At 53.3% G+C, this 18,230-nt stretch overlaps 6 protein-coding genes across 6 annotated transcripts; 3 read left to right on the top strand and 3 right to left on the bottom strand.

The window, feature by feature from the left end:
- Positions 1 to 331: 331 nt before the first annotated feature.
- On the bottom strand, positions 332 to 1,502 carry BDZ99DRAFT_508766 (ubiquitin-protein ligase). The gene is made up of 4 exons (XM_033724351.1): positions 1,141 to 1,502; positions 977 to 1,065; positions 777 to 908; positions 332 to 726 (listed from the first exon to the last, which is right to left on the bottom strand). The coding sequence occupies exons 1-4, from the start codon at positions 1,191 to 1,193 to the stop codon at positions 554 to 556; spliced, it is 447 nt and encodes a 148-aa protein (XP_033577265.1). The 5' UTR covers positions 1,194 to 1,502; the 3' UTR covers positions 332 to 553.
- A 559-nt stretch (positions 1,503 to 2,061) lies between these two features.
- BDZ99DRAFT_387001 (uncharacterized protein) lies at positions 2,062 to 6,850 on the top strand (the record flags this gene model as incomplete). The annotated part of the gene is made up of 3 exons (XM_033715502.1): positions 2,062 to 2,216; positions 2,268 to 6,075; positions 6,305 to 6,850. The coding sequence occupies 3 exons, from the start codon at positions 2,062 to 2,064 to the stop codon at positions 6,848 to 6,850; spliced, it is 4,509 nt and encodes a 1,502-aa protein (XP_033577266.1).
- A 2,201-nt stretch (positions 6,851 to 9,051) lies between these two features.
- On the top strand, positions 9,052 to 11,122 carry BDZ99DRAFT_563187 (uncharacterized protein). Its single transcript, XM_033727361.1, has 2 exons — positions 9,052 to 9,577; positions 9,620 to 11,122. Exons 1-2 carry the CDS (start codon positions 9,188 to 9,190, stop codon positions 10,949 to 10,951), a joined length of 1,722 nt encoding a protein of 573 aa, XP_033577267.1. The 5' UTR covers positions 9,052 to 9,187; the 3' UTR covers positions 10,952 to 11,122.
- BDZ99DRAFT_387765 (NAD(P)-binding protein) lies at positions 11,077 to 11,832 on the bottom strand (the record flags this gene model as incomplete). The annotated part of the gene is made up of 2 exons (XM_033715540.1): positions 11,077 to 11,239; positions 11,297 to 11,832. 2 exons carry the CDS (start codon positions 11,830 to 11,832, stop codon positions 11,077 to 11,079), a joined length of 699 nt encoding a protein of 232 aa, XP_033577268.1.
- Positions 11,833 to 12,709: 877 nt separating this feature from the next.
- Positions 12,710 to 14,015, top strand: BDZ99DRAFT_416564 (Extradiol aromatic ring-opening dioxygenase; the record flags this gene model as incomplete). The annotated part of the gene is made up of 3 exons (XM_033716789.1): positions 12,710 to 13,076; positions 13,137 to 13,347; positions 13,405 to 14,015. 3 exons carry the CDS (start codon positions 12,713 to 12,715, stop codon positions 13,652 to 13,654), a joined length of 825 nt encoding a protein of 274 aa, XP_033577269.1. The 3' UTR covers positions 13,655 to 14,015.
- A 2,126-nt stretch (positions 14,016 to 16,141) lies between these two features.
- BDZ99DRAFT_520382 (uncharacterized protein) lies at positions 16,142 to 17,242 on the bottom strand (the record flags this gene model as incomplete). The annotated part of the gene is made up of 1 exon (XM_033725523.1): positions 16,142 to 17,242. One exon carries the CDS (start codon positions 17,240 to 17,242, stop codon positions 16,142 to 16,144), a length of 1,101 nt encoding a protein of 366 aa, XP_033577270.1.
- Between the last annotated feature and the right edge of the window lie 988 nt (positions 17,243 to 18,230).

The raw sequence follows: 18,230 nt of genomic DNA on the forward strand, positions 1-18,230 counted from the left end.
CTAGATGAAGGGTAGATTGTGAGCGAGTAGCTAGTTTTCTCCTCCCGTTCATAGTCGTAGCCTGCCTTAAGGATTTGATTTTTGATATGGAGGAAATGGTGAAGGCAATAGCTATATAGTGGTCTTCGCACCATAGAGAATTTCCCAGAGGCCAGTGCGAAGCCCCGTTAAGCGGTTTGGATACTCTAGGGAAGATGCCGGCTCCGAGGGTCCATGGTATTGTTAGTATTTGAAACAGTGTCAAAATAGTTCGTCTAGGCTAATGTACTATCACTGTACCTTCGCAGTCAAGTTTTGATCAAATATAGCATTCTATTTCATCCAGAGGATGCTAGAGGGTCTCGAAAGCACTCGCCAACCGATTTAACACTCAGCTGCGAAGGAGATAGTAGGTCAAGCCAACCAATCGAATCGCGAACGCCCGACGCTTCCAAAGCCTTCTTCGAAGGTGCATGTCTAGAAAAGTCGGCTGTACCCACAATCTTGCCGTAAACGCCGTTATGAAGTTCGTAAGGGAGCTAGGCGATTGCTGCCCGATGTGCCGATACCGCGTCTAATTCGCATAAGTCCTAGTCCATTCTCGAGCTGTCTCGATGGCTGCTTTCTCATCTTCCTTCCATTTCTGAGCCACATCGTTTGCGAGAGGGTCGTCGGGGTTAGGGGCGCCCAGGAGCGCTTGGATGGAGAGAAGTATTGTGCGGATCTGGAGGGCCGGGGACCAGTTGTCTACCAAGTGTTAGGGTTTTTTTCCAACAGCAGATATAGAGGACACATACTTTTCAGGACATCTAAGCAGATACGCCCAAGTCTGTCGATGTTTGGGTGGTAGATCTTGGTCAAGAACCGGATCTTTGGGGGCGTCATGGGATAGTCGTCCGGAAGAAACAGCTCTAGCTTGAAGATGCCTCCTAACATTTCAAACACACGTCAGCACTTCCGAGATATCAGTAAATCCCATTCTAGCTCTTGGTCTCACCTTCATATGGAGATTGTGAGGGTCCGTGGATGGTGACGTCGAAATAGCGGAGGTTGTCTTCATGGGGAACTGCGTTGATACCCGGGACTCTGTATACATCTATTGTTAGCACAGGCTAGAGAAGGCTGAAGGGTTTATATCCCCAGGGTGGAGAGTGTTCTTACGGCTCTGCCATCAAACGCTCCGTCTCCTTGATAATCCTCTTAGGAAGGGCCATGGTTTCTCAAGGCGCAGGCGCTGGGCGTTTTGGGAGAACCTCGATAGTACCGACAGTCAGCGAAGTACGCCTATCGCTGTGATGTGGTCTGCTGCGTGTAGAAGATCGCAGCGCAAGGGAAAGGTAGGTGACTGAAGGCGTGGTCGCGCAGGAAGGTCCGCCCGGGTGTCACCGCAATCCAGAGGTGAATTTAAGACGTGGGAAGTCAACGTGCAAGGCTCAAGTATGCAGACCAGAAGCCGAATTATGAGGGATAAGAAGAGGGTCTCAAGGCTGTGTGCTGTTGTCGCGGCCAAAGTTGACAAGCCGAGATTCTCAGTCAGTCAGTCAACCTTGGGAATCATGCCCCTCGTCGCCTGGGCCGCCCCCCCGCAGGAGGGACCCTGAACAGAAAGTGGCAGTCCCAATTCTAACACTTCCTATTCGACGTACTCGCTCTGTCTATGCACCTGCTGAAAACTGCTTGAAGTCCTCTAGTACAATATTCAAAGCTGTAGAGCGATGATTTGGCAAGCCTGATAGCTCTCCGGGCCATCCCAGACGGTGTTGAACTGCCACTTTATCTTCAGCAAGGCTGCCCTCCAGATCTAGGTCGAACACTCTTGCGGTCATCGCCAAGCCTCTGTATATGATCAATTCCAGCAATTCCAGAGCCCTGGGCCTCTTCATAAGAGCTATATGGACTCATAGTCTCTATCGCTGCTTTCTACGCGTTCATTTCCCACTGCTTCAGCTGCATAGAGCGTAGTGTTGATCTCAGCTAGAAAGCCTCATCGGGTGTAGCTCGCGACAACATAGGCGGCACCACCGCAGCTTCTATCGGCAACCCATCGCCGACGTCGAGCTTGAGCGTCGAAGCTCCGCGACCATGGCCTCCACGGCCTCCGTGGGCTCGCAGTCCAACGGAGAGCCATCCTCTCCCTTTGAAAGCCCGACTTTCGAGAAAGACGTCTCCATTCACGTCAGCGAGACCATCGGGGCCGCGTCCATATCCCCAAGTGGGCGGGATGTCGTGTTAGCTTCGTAAGTTGCATGGCGTTTCATTAAGAAGGGACCATCACTAACTCCATATAGGCGCAACGGCCTCAATATAATTGACCTTGACAACCCCTACTCGCCGCCCCTCCACATAGCCAACCGCTCGCAGTGGGACGTCGCGGACGTGCAATGGTCTCCCTTCGCAGATCGAGCGTCCTGGATCGCCAGCACCTCTAACCAGAAAGCGCTGATATACAATCTCGATCTCCTGGGAAAGACACCGCGGGCCCCTATTCAATATACTCTGCATGCTCACACACGCGCCATCACGGACATAAATTTCTCAGCGCACCATCCTGATGAACTGGCAACCTGCGCTGTGGATAGTTTCGTGCACTGTTGGGATCTTCGTCAGCCAGGAACACCTGCTTTGACGTTCAATTCTGTGGTGAAGTTCGCCAAACCTTTTGCAATATTCGCGGATTGGGATGCGGGGGCAACCCAAGTCAAATGGAACCGTCAAGATCCACACATTATTGCATCTTCGCATGATAAACATCTGCGTATCTGGGACCGTAGGAATGGGGCAGTTCCGTTGAAGACTATCACAGCACATTCGACCAAAATCTATGGCATCGACTGGAACCGAACACGATCTACAGGCATTCTTACCTGCTCTTTGGATAAGACAATCAAGTTGTGGGACTACTCGAAGGGAGACAACCTTGATCTAGATGACTCCCATGCGGAGCGCATTTTCAGAACACCTTATCCAGTATGGCGAGCGCGTCATACGCCATTCGGATGGGGCGTGCTTGCTATGCCACAGCGCGGGAACTATGATCTACATCTTTACGATCGTCGTCTTAGCACAGGAATGAAGAGGAATGCTGTAGTGCCACCCACGCATTCGTTTGAAGGCCATTCAGACTGCGTCAAGGAGTTCTTGTGGCGCTCACGTGGCTCAATAGAGGACGGCATCGATAATCGCGATTTCCAACTGGTCTCGTGGGGTACTGATCGGTATCTACATCTCCACAAGATGAATCCGGACATTTTGAAATCGGTTGGATTCGAGAAAGGAAAAGAAGTGTTCAAAAAGCCCTACCTTACTCGCAATGGTGCTGCCTATCTGACATATAGGGACGGGCCGCCTATCAAGCCCGACACCAACGTGCCTCTGGACAAAGAGCCAGAAAAACTTTCGAGTCAAGCAAAAGGTCATTTGACTACACTGTTCCAGACTTCCCAGTCTCAGAAAGACGCACGTGCAGCCCCTTTCAAGTCTATGGACCACCCTACAGCAATGGTACCCGTAGGGATGCGGGGCAAGAATAGCGCCCGAAAAATCGTCAACACAATCAAATGGATGGAAGGAGTCAAAATAGGCAATCGAGACACAGACACCGCGGCGAAATGGGGAATACGAGGCACTATACTTCCTCCACCCCATCAATTTACCTGGGATAGCCCCGAGAGCCTTGGTGATGAAATCACGTACGTTGGTGGTAGATATAGAAAAGTTGCTTTTGAAGAAGTAGATGTAGCCCGCCGCAAAGCTACCGTATCTCTCTATGGTCCCTGGGGAGTAGACCGTAAAGCAGCTTTCATTCGAATCAGCTTGAAGTTCCCCCCGAACTATCCTCGAGAATCTGCACCAGACTTCAATATCGAAAAGACAACGGCTGCAATTGCAGATGAAACAATACTTAAACTTGATTCGGAGATGCATTCAATTGCTGAGCTGTACCTGAATCGAAAGCGTGGCTCTTTAGAAGCTATCGTCGGGTACGCTCTTGGTGAACGTGGCCTCGAAGAAAGCATTGATTTTCTGGAGATCGAAGAAGATTCCAATGTTCGAGGACTCGTTAGGATCGTCGACGAAGATAGCTCGAGTGATGAAGAAGATGACGATTTAACAGACCTCAAGGTCGACTTTGAGGGCGCTGTTGATCTGGAACGCAGTGGTAATGACATCCCCGTCAGCACTAAGGCTAACGTTCCCATTGCAAAGCAGTGTGGAGCAATGTGGTCAGAGGACGGCCGGCTTGTTTGCTTCTTCCCACCTCCGCCGGAGCCCCGACCCTTATTTTCGGTCTCGGGGCTACGTCCAGACCGATTAGGAAAGAGCTGGAGTATATTCGATACGTTTGGCCGACTGAACGCTGGTACATCTGCCCCTGGAACGGCGCCAGGGATAGGAGATGATGACCATGCCTCCTTGCATGACTCCTGGACCTCTTCGTCGTCTACAAGCTCGTCTTCAAGTTCTGATGCAGATAATGCCATACAAGGAAGAAGATTCCAGCCTCCAGCAGCATGGCGAAGAACAACCCTCAAATTTCAGAAATCATCGCAAGTTTCCAGTGCGGGCCAGGGAAACCCCATCAGACCGAAATCCATTGTGTCTATCAAAGAGGTAGAGGAGCATCTTCTGCCTTGTAAAAAGGTACTAGCTAAAGAATACAAAATCTTTGGTGATGGCCCCAAAGTTTGCGCGCACAATGCGGAAGTAGCAAGGAAACATGGTTTCCAGGACCTTGCCGAAGTCTGGGACATTTGCAAACTCATTCTTTGTAACGACGTTCCCCTAGAAATATTACCGCAGCAGTATAGGCGAGAGCAAGTGTTGGTGCTCGCTCGACGATCCCTCGTCAAGATCAGACGCAAGGATAGCGGCATTGACCTCGCCTTTGACGATCCTGAAAAGGTTGCGAACCCCAGACTTACCGGCCGAGTCAAATGGGGTCGTAGTCCAATCGTAACGTTCCTCATACCCGCTTTATTCGACCATTTCGAAGCACTTGCAGATACGCAGATGCTTGCTATGCTCTCATGTATATTCTCTGAGCCAGCAGCGAATGAAGGCGTGACCAGCGCCATGCAGCGCCTTCGTCAGTCTGATCTTCCTATGTCTATGGAAGCACCGGCCTTTTCCCTAGACTACTTCTCGTCCGCCGAAGCAGCTTGGAGTTTATTCAGGCGTCCCCAGTCTATCCCCGGTACACCTAGTTATCCCCCAACGCGATTTTCTACCCCAGTCAACTCCTGGGAGCGACTTGATAAGCGGTTAGATACCTTCGGTTCGGCCGGTTCCTCAAATGGTCCCTGGGGAAGTGACCATGTGCCGTCCGATCCAGCCACTCCGTACTCAACGGGCTACACCCCTCCTACACTATCTAGGACAAGCACGCATCGCTCTACTACAAGTGCAACCCAGAGTTATTCAACGTCGCCAGAGCAGCATCACCAGATCAAGAAGTCTAATTCGAACCTGGCTACGGCGTTTGCCACACTCTCGAGGCCGTTTTCTATCAATGCTTCGTCATCACCTCCGGCAAACCCCAAGCCACGAGGGGAGGGAGACTTGTCTACATCAGCTCCAACGAGTGGAATCACATGGGGCACCAACACATTCTACAGTAGCAGCAACGCGACTAATGCAACAGGCCGCTCTAAGCATGGGAAGCGACCCAGCATCTCTCAGCTTGATGGATCTTACCTTTCTCGCCATTCCGAGGAAGATGAAGACCGAAGCTGGAATGAGGAAGGATCCTCAGAGCCTGCCTTACCTTCACAAGAGATCGATGGCGATACAACCATCAAGGTAACGCTCAAGAATCAAGACCACTTTGATGACGAGGGTTGCGTTAGTGCGCCCCTTCTTGACCGTTCCAAGGAATGGCTTTATCGGCACTACCGGGAGCAATATGCCGAGCAGCTCAGTATTTGGAACCTCATCATGCAACGCGCCGAGGTTCTGAAATTCAACGGCCTAGTATCATACTGGCCAGAGAAGAAGATTGAGAAACCATCAAAGCAAGAACCAACCCCTGAGGTAGGCACCATTCCACAAATTCCAGACCGACAACCTACGATTCAGCGGCCGGGGCTACATTGTGGGGTTTCGAACGACTCTTTTCTCAAGACTATCATCAATTTCAGGCTATCAAAAGCAAGAATCTTTCCCACTATCGAGCATTTCTGGCCAAGTTCTCTTCACCTACATCACTGTTCCTCACCCTGCTTCGTTTTTAGCCAAACGTCACAATCAGTCCTTTTCTTGTCTCCCGATCTCTTTCACAGCTTCCTACTCTCTCCTTCCCGGACATGAAAATGCTAAATTACAACAGGGTCGTGCTCAATCGCAATCCCTCGAACCCCCATCAGCCCCATACGGCGCGCGCCGTCCCTCCCCTACCGATGACATCCAAAATTTCTCGTTCAATCCAGAAGCGCACGAGTTTCTCCCGGGCACAAAGTCACCTCTCCAGCTCTCGCAACCCCAATCACCTCATGGCGAGACCGGCGACTCCTTCCAGGAATCACTCAGCATCGAAGTACCGCCCGCTCCCAATACTAGACCTCCTAACGACACTAAGGGCACGAAGCCACTAGTCATGCCAAGTATGTGCGCCGTGTGCTGGATGCGGCTACAGGGGCTGTTTGTGTTTTGTGGAAGGTGTGGGCATGCGGCGCATACGGCGTGTGTGCCTGATAGCAATAGTGGGGCTTTCGGTGGTAGCACTGGGAACTGCGCGGCCTATTGTGGGTGCGAGTGTGGCGGAGATGAGAAGATTGAGGGGAGGCCAGACGAGTGGTGGAAAGAGGGCGCGAGTAGTGCGCAGAGTCAGGGAGGAGAAACTCAATCGGAGGATTGGAGGATGAATGTTGGATGAGGCTAATGGAGTGGAGGAAGACTTATACCCCGGTTCTTGCGGTGTGCTTGAGGCAAGCAGCAAAAACCAATGTAAGATGTTTCGCGTTGTAAGTTTACTGGTGTACTTCATAATCTAGGCGAGCTTCTAGGAGCTTTGGAGTCCTCTTTGAGGCGGACGTAGCATAGTGTTTGTAGGCTAATCTGCTCGTTCGAACGCCTGCAATCAAGCACTGGCATTTTCAAGGTGTACTGAAGTGCTCTTAGCACGTAAACTCCGTTGCTCCTGTTTCTTCCTTGATGTTAGGTCACTTAGGTGCTGCTCCCGCGAGGAGGTGCTGCAGATCGAACACTAATCAACAAGAGATCGTCGATCAGCAATGGAGAGTGGAGTTATAATGAAATATTGGTGTCTAACGTACCCTGCGGGTGAGCTGCCCATGCGGGCGAGCTGCCCAGTCCGTGCACCACTAGAAATTCAATAATCTAACCTTAAATAACCCTACAACTACCTAATAAAAAGTTATACAAATATAATATATTATTCTTATATATATAAATACTTAGTATATAGAATATAAAGTCTATTTTTATAGTAGTTAACTAATTATTAAATTTAGACCCCTATTTTAGACCTTACCCTTTATTACTAGCTAACTACTATAAGGATAGACTCTATATTCTATATACTAAGTATTTATATATATAAGAATAATACATTAAATTTGTATAACTTTTTATTAGGTGGTTGTAGAGTTATTTAAGGTTAGATTATTGAATTTCTAGTGGTGCACGGACTGGGCAGCTCGCCCGCATGGGCAGCTCACCCGCAGGGTACGTTATGCATCGTCTGGACTTAGTAAGTACAAGATCCGCCTGACAAGGTGTTGAGAATCAAGTCCTCTGAGGAGCGAATTTCTAGGCTTAGATGGGTACTCATCTTCTAGAGGGCGGAGCAGAAGACCGATGCTAGCAAGTCTCGAACACATCGAGTGGCATTGAAACCACCATTCTTGAGACGGTGCCGTTGGTTCACGGCTTACTGATTTGCTTATCAGGGTGAAGGGACTTGGCCTCTCGTCGGATTATCACTAAACCGGTTCAACAGCAGAGCGAAGCACTTCCGTTCAGAACCAGAATCATACAACGTAGTATCCGGCTCATCATCCTACGACTACCACGGTGACCCTCACGCTTTCATTGCTGCGAAGCTGCCGAATGGCCATCACGTGAGTTTAGGCAAAGTCACGACTCCATAGACGCCCAGAAGCCACTGGACTAGTGCGATTCTTAAATACTACTTAAGCCTGTCCTGTCTCGCGACGGTTTGTCTTTTCATGGAGTTCCAGCCTCGTCTATGAGGGCATGATCAAATTCTTGATCTCTTCTGCTTCATGGACGTGGAAGGCTGACGGTGCAGGGTTCATAGAAAACATGAATCCCCACAGCGAATGGTGGAGACCAGTTTGAGAAAGACTAGGGATCGCTGATGATGAATGGTATCATTTCCAGTTGAATATACTCCGCATTCGAGGGGACTGGGTACACAACAGGTCTTCGCAACGGTTTCGAACATGCTCCGTGCAAATCGATTATGAGCGTTAATGTCATCTATAGATGAATGTCATCAATCCACGAACTTCGCACCTCCCACCCTCTGCCCCATCAGCTGAGTTGCTTTCGAATTTGACACCCCGAGACCCCAACCAACCATGGAGTGTTGGAAAGTCTCCTCTCTCCACCAAACCCGTGGAGGAAGTCCACAGGTGCCTTTTTGGTTCCTGCTCTGCTTGCTTCTTGATGTTGTGAATGAGGAGGGCGTCTGCTAGCTTTTGTAGTCGAAAAAGTATTACCGCACAGACCGCCGGAAGAAAGATTCACTAGGTCCAGCGGTGAAGCAATGCAAATAAACGGGGAGATGAGTAAAGGGGCATGTGAGGCACGTGATCAGTGGAGACGTGAGCCGTGACAGGGCGGATCCGGAAGGCCATGTTGAGTGATAGTTCTTGGTTGAAAGCTCTACCCTTGTAGCTTCTGAAAGCATGATTAGATCAAGACTACGTGAATCAATAAGAGTTTCGGATCCTCAATTTTCATTGCCCCGAAGAGCATTGCTCGCTTGTTCATCACGTGATGCTGTCGCATGATATCGGAACAGTGTCGGCCCGAGCTGCGCGGCCTATATCAACGTCCGCACCTCCACCTAAATCCTCGTCATTCGTCTCTAAATACTTGGGCGCTTCTTCGGGTTCGAAACACGAGGATCCAACTGGAGGTGGAGAGGAGTAATCTTGAACCCAAAGCTGCCTTGCGGGGTATAGAATAGACGGGCCTCCCGGGTCCTCGTTACACCAGCACAATGAGAAGTTCCAACGGTTGTTGGACTTGCCGGCTCCGACGCAAGAAATGCGATGAAAAGCACCCTGTATGTGATGTCTGCGCTGCACTCTGTATCACATGCCACAGTTTCCTGGACGCCAGGCCGGAGTGGATGGATGGCGGCGCAAAACAGGAAGAGATGGCTGAGCAGCTCAAACGTGAGGTCAAAGAAAAGGCCCATCGCCGACGTGGGGATCGTGTGGTCCATATTTCTAGCGATTACGTTTCAACTGACGAAGCTTCTACGGTCGATTTGATGGCGCTTCCCCAAAAACCACCCATGGACCTGGCTACTCCTATATGCGATCTCCTAAGGAAAACCCCGGGCATCCACAACGATGGAATGGCGCCGTCACCCGAGGCATCCACTGTATGGCTCTGTCGTGGGGCTGACTGCACGCTTACTGCTAAGGAATCTCGCGAAAACATTGCCTTTGGACGGTCTGACACTGTTCTCCTTACGTTCTACCTGGAACATTTACTTCCCTTTCTGTTCCCGTTCTATCGTCCCTCTCTCCTTCAAGGCGGAAGATCATGGGTCTTCGAGATGATGATAAGTAGCCCCGTAATACGGCAGGCCACCTTATGTCAGAGTTCCTATTTCTTCTCTCTTGCGCGGGGAACGGCCAATCGCGATGCAATCTGGGATGAAGTGCTCACGCAAACCACGAATGCCTTCGGGGTGCTGAGACAAGCACTGCAGGTTATAGATGGCTCAGGCGTCGCAAAACATCTGCACGGCGCCGTGCGAATCATGGCGAGCATCATGCAGATGCAGCGTTTCGAGATCGCCGTCTTAAGCTTTCACAACTGGCATACACACCTCAATGCCGCTCTCGTTCTATTTAGACAACTCCTCGACAGCGCCGTCGAATCAAGAGAGCCTATTTCACGTTTCGACGCTGTCATGAGCCGCTTGGGTCCGTCGTCGTCGTCATGGAGCTGGCCTAGCCAAAGTGACCAGGTTCCGAGCGCTGAACAGGCCGCCTTTCGCTTCTCATCCACCCTTGTCATATTGGATGATATTATTGCCAGTACGGCACTTCAGGAGCAACCTAGACTCTACGAGTACCATCGCAGCCTTCTTGGTGGCATCCAAGGCACTGAGGATCCCCCTATCAATCTCGAGGCTGTTGTCGGGCTCAAGAACTGGACCTTGCTACAAATCGGCGAGATTGCCACGCTTGAAGCATGGAAACAGCGATGTAAGACGGCTGGAAATCTCGATGTCGTGGAGCTAGTCCGCCGCGCCACAGCTATCAAGGAGTCATTAGTAGCTCATCTCATGCGCCTCGAAACCGATCCGCCAAAAGCTCCGAAAGAGAATAACAGCTTTCTGGATATTTTCGCTCCACCCCTCAGCCAGTGCTCTTTAGTCTCCCGTGTCTGGGCTCACGCAGCGCTCATATATCTATCTATCGTTGTGTCCGGATGGCAACCCACCAACGTCGACGTGCGTTATCACGTTAATCGAGTCATCGAGCTGCTGAAGCTTCAAAGATCGCCGGCACTACTTCGCACAATGGTGTGGCCGTTCTGCGTCGCAGGCTGCCTTGCGGAGCGCGGCCAGGAGGCTCACTTTCGTGGGATGGTAGAGGTTCTGCAACCTCCGAGCATCTTCGGCACGGTACACAAGGCGCTTGAGATTATGGAGAACGTATGGCGTAATAGGGACACAGACTTTGCGACCCGCGACATCGCTACGTGCTTTAGGGCCCAGGGTAATCTGGTGTTACTTGTCTAGCTAGCTATCAGGGGGATAGTTCTGCTATGTTGAGGGTACTTGATTCGGTTCTTGCTCATGACATTGATTTGACATCTAACTTTGATAGATTTGTCATGACTACTCCTCATGACTATTCCATTTCCTCACTTGAATTCGACGTAGCCCTTGCCCTTCACGAACGTGGCGTGGCTGGGCACACTCCCCTCATGATCCGCCAACTGTGCAAAGAACTCGGCATGAGCAGCGCCGTCAAGCGCCATCCCCTTGAACTTGCCATCTCCGTGGCGCTCATCGGCATAAAAGAAACTATCGAGCCAGTCGTATTAGAACAGTCCACGCGGAGCTTTTCTTTGGAGTACTCACCGAATCCCGCGGGCCGAGTACAGCGCGTCGGCAAGGCCGATCCAGAACGACGAGGCCGACTTGCCTATGCCTAGATCCAACATCATAGGCATGGGCACGATGCAGACGTTCATGATGTTTCCGGTGTATATGAACGTCTTCTTGGCCTCTTTGGGCAGCGTCTCCCATCCGCTGACAGCCTGCTGCGCCGCAACGTAGGGGCTGATAGTGTTGACATTCAAATCCGACGCGACACTCTCAGCTGAAACCGAGAACACAGAGTCCTTATCAGAGGGGGGCGTGAGTGCTGCTGCGTTGTAGATGACGACACTGGGAGAGGCGTGGAACTCGGTCTTGACGGCATTGAAGAGTGCTGGGATCGAGTCGGGCTTGGTGAAGTCTGCCTTGAGAGAGAGAACCCCTTCGGCGGCCTTGCTGCCAGTCCCCTTCCTAGACACAACAGAGACCTTGTAGCCGGAGCTGGCGAACTTCTCGGCGACAGCGGCTCCGATCCTAGGCCCAGCTCCAAGAATGAGCACCACAGGGGTGGCTGCCATTTTGCTTTGACGTTTGATAGTAAAGATAGGGATTCGACAGGTTTGCGTTGCAAGGAAGCTGAGATGTAGAATAGAAGAATGGAGTTTTATTGGCGTCGAAACGTCTACTATATATACCAAGCAGAATCTACGTTCATTCATTGCACTTTGGTCCAACCCGCCCGACTTCCGAAGCTTTGAAATCACAATTTTGGGTTATACTCCTCCTGAGCTGTAGGTTCGAGGGTCAGACAGGATGATTGGCATGAATTCATATGCAGTACCAGAGTAACCGCGCGGGACTACCTCACTGCTGTCGAATTTAGGATTCTTGAACCCACAACCCGAGCGGGAAAGGTCCGAGGCTGTGGAGTTAGTGATTTGTAACTTACAACATCCTGCAGCAGCGTAGACATTCCCGCGCGCAGTGAGAATAGCTTTCATTCTTCTATTAGCGCGGTGTCCTATCCTGTTCCGAAAGAATTCGGATGTGATTGGTCAAACATGATTGGCTAAAATCTTTCCCGCGCGGGAAAGTCTCAAGACACTATTTCGGCACCTTTCTCAACCCTATCCTTGTGCATTTGACAATAGATTCGTCAGCTCGCTATCTGAATTGTAGTCGTTGATAATGCCCTATCCCCGAGACGCCGATTAATTCCTTCTTTTCCCTTTCCAATCTGTCAGAGAAAAGCTGCACACATAGCGCGCCATGTCCTCGGTACTTTCATCCATCCGTTCAATTATCAGCTCAAGGTACTTCGCAATTCTTCTTGTGAGCTTGTCTGTCCCGCTCATCTACCGCCGGCAAGCTGCAAGCATTGTATCTGATTCCTCACAACTCAACAGTTCCGATCGGACCATGGCGACTTCCACGGCCGCTGATAGCTCTTCCGGACGGATGCCCGTCTATTTCCTGGGCATAGGGGGCCCTAACTTCTTGGAATCTACGAACCACCCTGCCTACGCCAAACTAGCCGCAGTTGGGCGGGAGATTACGACCAAAGTCAAGCTAAAGGCAGTCGTCGTCTTTTCTGCCCACTGGCAAGGAGGCCCGAACACAATCAGAATCAACGTTGCAGAAAAGACGGATCAAATCTACGATTTCTACGGCTTTCCACCACACTTTTACGAATACAATTATCCTTACATAGGAAGTCCCGAGGTCGCCGAAAAGGTTATCGAAAAGCTCGAGGGTGCCGGCATCGAGGTTGAGAGAGTCAAACGAGGCCTTGACCATGGCGTCTGGGCCGGTTTCATGGTTGGTGAGTAATGACAGCGGGAATCATTCTCGGTATCTCGTTGCTAATGCTCCAGCCGGACAGCTTTTGACCCGAAGAAGAACCCATTGAATGTGCCCATCGTGCAGGTTTCGCTGTACGATAATGAGGACTCGGACCAACATTACCGCGTGGGGCAAGCTCTGGAGAGTCTGCGAGACGAAGGCGTTCTGATTATCGGCGCGGGAATGGCTGTTCACAATCTTCATGATTACCGGAAGACGTTGCAGGCGCGGGGGGCCGGCAAGACCATGCCGTTAGTATATCCTGCCAGCAGTCTCGGGTCGAATGTGTTTGTGCTAATGCTGTTTAGTTACGCCTTCAGCTTTGACGAGGCGCTGAAAGAGGCTGCCACCGCAGATCCTGAGGAACGTCGGGCAAAAATGGCAGCTTTGATGAGGCGCAGTGATGCTAGAGAGGCGCATCCGACCTGGGAACATATTCTCCCCATTCATATTGCTGCAGGCGCCGCTAGCTCGGGTCTTGGCGAACAAATCTGGACTTTACCGGAAGGAAGTTTGAGTTGGGCGCAGTATCGCTTTGGTGAACTCGCAGCGGCGTAGCATTGCTCTTGAGCAATCTGAATCAAAAGAAAAGGAACTTTTTTGATTATGACAGAATGTTATACAATCATCTTACGTTACTGATACAGCCTTTGTCTTCCGAAGGCTAAAGGTGCCGCTGGATTTTCCCCTTTTCCTATCTCGAGTGGTAACAGCGAGACGGTAGCAACGGCAGAACCCGAATCTCACCTAGCAATCTACGTCCGAATAAGTTCGAATTGCAACAGAGAGAAGCAGTAGTAGACAAACGACGCCTCGGTAACTAGTATCTCGAGCTTGTGAATCCAGATTGGTACGTTGATGGGGGTGATCTGATAAAGATAATACTGAATCGGGTGTGGATGGACATGGAAATTACTATTATTTGTACAAATACCTATGCTGTTTCGCGGTTTGGATGAACTGAAAATAAATGATCTCAAGTGTCGAGAGAAACTAAGACTGTGAATATCCCAGGAGAATCCAAGGTAAAATATGCTCGTTCATGCATATTCTATAGCTATTGGGTACAGAACGACAGTCCTTGAAGCTACGTTGGAACAACGAAAATTCACCTTGAGACTGAACTCACCTACTGCTCACTACTGACTTCTTCGAGAGAGCATGCATATATGAACTGCTACCGTGCCCATCCTCGACTTCAACCACATAGTCTGAGTGATTGCGCTGGAGCTAAACTAAAGACGGGTCAAACCTACCATTCTCTTCGGAATAATACTGCGCATTAGCTCATGTGCTACCTCCTAAGTGGAGATGTTTTCAACGTCCTGCCGATCGTTACGGCCGCTACGAAAGTCGCTTTTACTAGAACGACCACAATCAACACGCTGAATCGTGATCGAATAATCAGATGAATCCGTGAGGCACAGATTCTAACACTACACTAACCTCCTGATCCTCGTTTGGATCAGCCGAGTGGCTACAATATGCATACGAAGCAATCAGCAGAGCGCCTAGAAACCTCTCCAACGAAGGCACGGCATGACCTCAGGGGTAAACGAATTCTAGCCATCTGGCGCGCGTCAGCGGAGGAAAGAGCGACGAATCGAGCGCACTGTGGCTCACCGGTCCTGATCATAAAAAAATCCTCGGAAATTATTAACTCAGCCTGATCGACGGGAAGCGTCGGGGCAGTCCGGCGCCCAAGGCGCCTCCTGACATAGCCTGATACACAGTCCTCCCAAAGCGTGCCACAGCCAGTCAGCGGGAGGTAGGGGTATTCAAGGCTGCTTGGCATGCCTCCACACTTCTGCACCGCTTCCAGCGGTGGCGGATTTAGCAACACCACACGCGAGGACGACGCCTGATCTGCAGGATCTCGACCAGCCCCAGCGGGCGGCTTATCGGGCGCTCAGCCAAGCGGGCGCGAAGGGACACAGGAGTGACAGGATGCCGCGTTGGGGGTGGCATGGACGCTGCTCCGGGGAGTGATTGGCACGATCGCAGAGGATCGTCACAATAGAGTTTGAGATGCTGGCTGCATCTCGCACGGCGAGCCTTGCGCAGTTGTTGCACCGGCCACCGCTGACCGTCACGATGCGGACGCAGGTACAGTGCCCGCGGCGCTGGCAGGACGCCAAAAGAGAGGCGCCAGAGCTACGCCCAGTAGCCTCTGGCCGCGCCTGCACCTGCACCAGCCTGCTGAGCCAATGTATCGGCTGCCTGGCCGCCTTGTGTGCGGCCTCCCGAAAGGAACCAGCTCGTCGACTCCCAAAATGAAACCCGGCGAAGCAGCGCGGGCATGGCAAGTCCCGCGGCTGAGGTCGAACAGACTGGCACCGTCTTCGAGCGAAAGCACCCAACCACGGAAACGCGCAGCCCCTGGCGGGGGAAAGATGTGCCGGGCTGGATGGGCTCGTGGTCGAGCCAGTTGACGCCTCGACGGCAGCCAAAAAAGCCCAAACGTGCTTGCTGCACGATGGCCCCCCCAGCACAGCAGGGGTTGGCGAGGGGGGAACCCCTTGCCAACTTTGATCAATCGACACTATTGATTTGGGAGCAGCCCGAAAGGGATGCATGTCGCAGCTGCATCACACAGGAGAGCGAGGGCCAGTCTCGAGGTGAGCAGGCACGCGCAGATGCTCGACGTCGCCGTCTGAAGACGTGCAGACCAAGCACCGGGATGCCAAACAAGCTTCTTTCCATGGAGCTGCCAGGCGCTACGATCAGCGCTTGGCGAGGTTTGGCTGCCCCGATGTGGCTCTCGCGTAGGCTTGGGGCGTGAGGGTGTCAGTCGGGCCGGAGCATGAGGATGGATGAGGCTCAAAACGTGGAGAGAAGGGAGGAGGCCGTGCAGCAACGAGCCCGATATGGCGGAACAGGCGTCGCCCACCGCGACCCGAAGGGCTAGCATCCGAAGCGGCATCGTGTACCGCAGCCAAAACACCACGGCGATCCGTGTCGACGTTAAGCGGACGGCTCCTGTTTGATGCTGGCTAGCGTTCGGCCATCCCGGGGCCTAGCCTCGAGCACGCTCTGGCATTGCAATCATACGAGGCAGCCGGAGCGGGGTCGCGTGCTGCACGATAGCGGCCGGCTCTTTCGTGAGGAAGCCGGTGCGAGGGCTCCATGGATAGCCTGCTGCAATACTGCAGGCGTCAGGGGAGTGCAGCGTCCAGCTCCAGGGCCAGCATCAGCAGCCTGGAAATTGGAACAGAAAGCGACGACGGCGAGCAGAGCTGCGGCCGGGAAGCTGGCCGCGAGGACTGGAAACCACGCTCGACCTGCCCCAAGCCGGTGGGAGAGGTGGACCAAGGGACGGAGTGGGCGAGTCACAAAATCATTTGGACTTTCGCTTATAGGCCGCTCCCATTGGCGCACGGTGCCATGGATGCCAGGCGGTCGGCTAGAGGATAGGAAGGGGTCGCTCTCCTGTAATCTGGCACCCGGCGTGAGATTGAAGGGTGCTGGCGGGAGCCGAATTGCAGCAGCTCGAGGAGGTCGACGACGGCGGACGGCGGGCGTCTTATGAAGAGTTGAGGTCGACGACGTCGCCGCGGGTCCCACCAGGAAACGCCCTCCCGGGACGGCAGCGCGGTGGCAGAAGCCTCGCGCCCGTGCTCGTCGGTTGCGGCTGTGGTGTGTTGGAATGGAGCTCCAGGCTCGCGGGATGTGGCATGCAGCTACTTGCATTGGCGCAACCAAGGCGCCTGGATCGCCGCTGATTTCCCACCTTTTCCCAGCGGCCACAGCGCGAGCTGACGCCCAAACCAGGCCGCTGGTAATGCACGCCAAGCCCCAGCCAGCAGCTCGACTCCGCCCATCACCGCTTGAAGACCGCTCGGCGCCTCGTGCGCGATCCCCAGACACTCTGCCCGCTGCCATTCGCGCGCCAGCAGCGGTGCCGGTGCAGGCCCGTCCAATTCGTCGGCGCCCGCTGCCACCCAACACTCGGCGCGCGTATCGAGACGCCCAGAGAGGTTCGGCGCCGTCACAGACAGCGCGGCCACGTGGAGATCGCTGGGGCCGGCGGCGTCTCGGGAAGGACAGGAAGCTGGTCGGCGGAAGACACCCGCCTCGCCTTGCAGCTGCGAAGGAGCGCGCAGCGTCAGCCCGGAGCGCAGACACGTGCCGTGCTGCCGATCGCATATTGCAGAGGGAGACAGGAATAGCAGAGACCTGCGCGACCGGCGGGCTCAGGAAGATCGCGAACAGCGATGACGAGGGCGGACCAGCTCAGTCTCAGCACCCGCTGGAGCAGGGCAGGGAGTCGTGACCCTGCCCAAGCTCCCCCGAGTGGAGAACCGATCTGGGGAGATCGCGCGTGACTATCGGCACCCAAATCCAGGGTAGCGTGCGCAGAGTAGCCGGTGCGTGGGCAGACCCTCGATCCCATCTCTTCCAACGTGCGCGGCGCCGCCCCATCCCATCGCCAGTGCGCGCAAACCGCCGGCTTGTCTGCTCGTGAAGCTTGGAATAAGCTTGTGCATGCCAAGAGCTGCCAGGCCTGTCCCGATTCGCACCGTGGGCTCGTCGGCGACCAAGCTGCGTCGGCCGGGTCAGGTGCTGCGTGTAAGGAATGCTCGTACTCGGCTAGCGCGCGGCATTCCGAGTCGTCTAACTTCGTCTCCTCATGTCAGGCCGAGCACGGGCGAGTATTGGCTGCGCTCTGGCCGCCCCCTGCCATGCCAGCGACGGCGCCATCTGTCAGGTTCACGCGCCCGCTGCTCCTGATGCACTCTCTGCCAACGGCCCTCCGGCAGTCGCTGCGCCTGCAGCCCGCCCGACTCGAAGCGTTTCACGCCCAGCCGGGCCGACGACGGGGGCCGAGTGTCGCCAAACTGCTGCTGCGATGCAGGAGGGCCGCTGAGATGCAGGCTAAGATTCAGGAGCGTTCCGCGATCGCGCGAGCATGGCAGGGCGAGGGCCTTTGTGGTGGCCTTTGTCTCAGGCTATGGGCCTGGCGGCCAGACCGCGATGGTGCAGCGGCGGGCTGGCGCCAGGCCCAAAGCATCGCACACCCTCGCCCGTGGTTCTTGGAAAAACAAAGGCCTCTTGCGAGTCTGCTGGAGAGAGACGCCGCACGCCCGGCAGCTGGAGCCGCACGTTCCCCGTGCCGCACGTGAGGGCGCAGTGC

Source organism: Mytilinidion resinicola (assembly GCF_010093595.1).
Source record: "Mytilinidion resinicola strain CBS 304.34 unplaced genomic scaffold BDZ99scaffold_9, whole genome shotgun sequence".
NCBI lineage: Eukaryota > Fungi > Ascomycota > Dothideomycetes > Mytilinidiales > Mytilinidiaceae > Mytilinidion > Mytilinidion resinicola.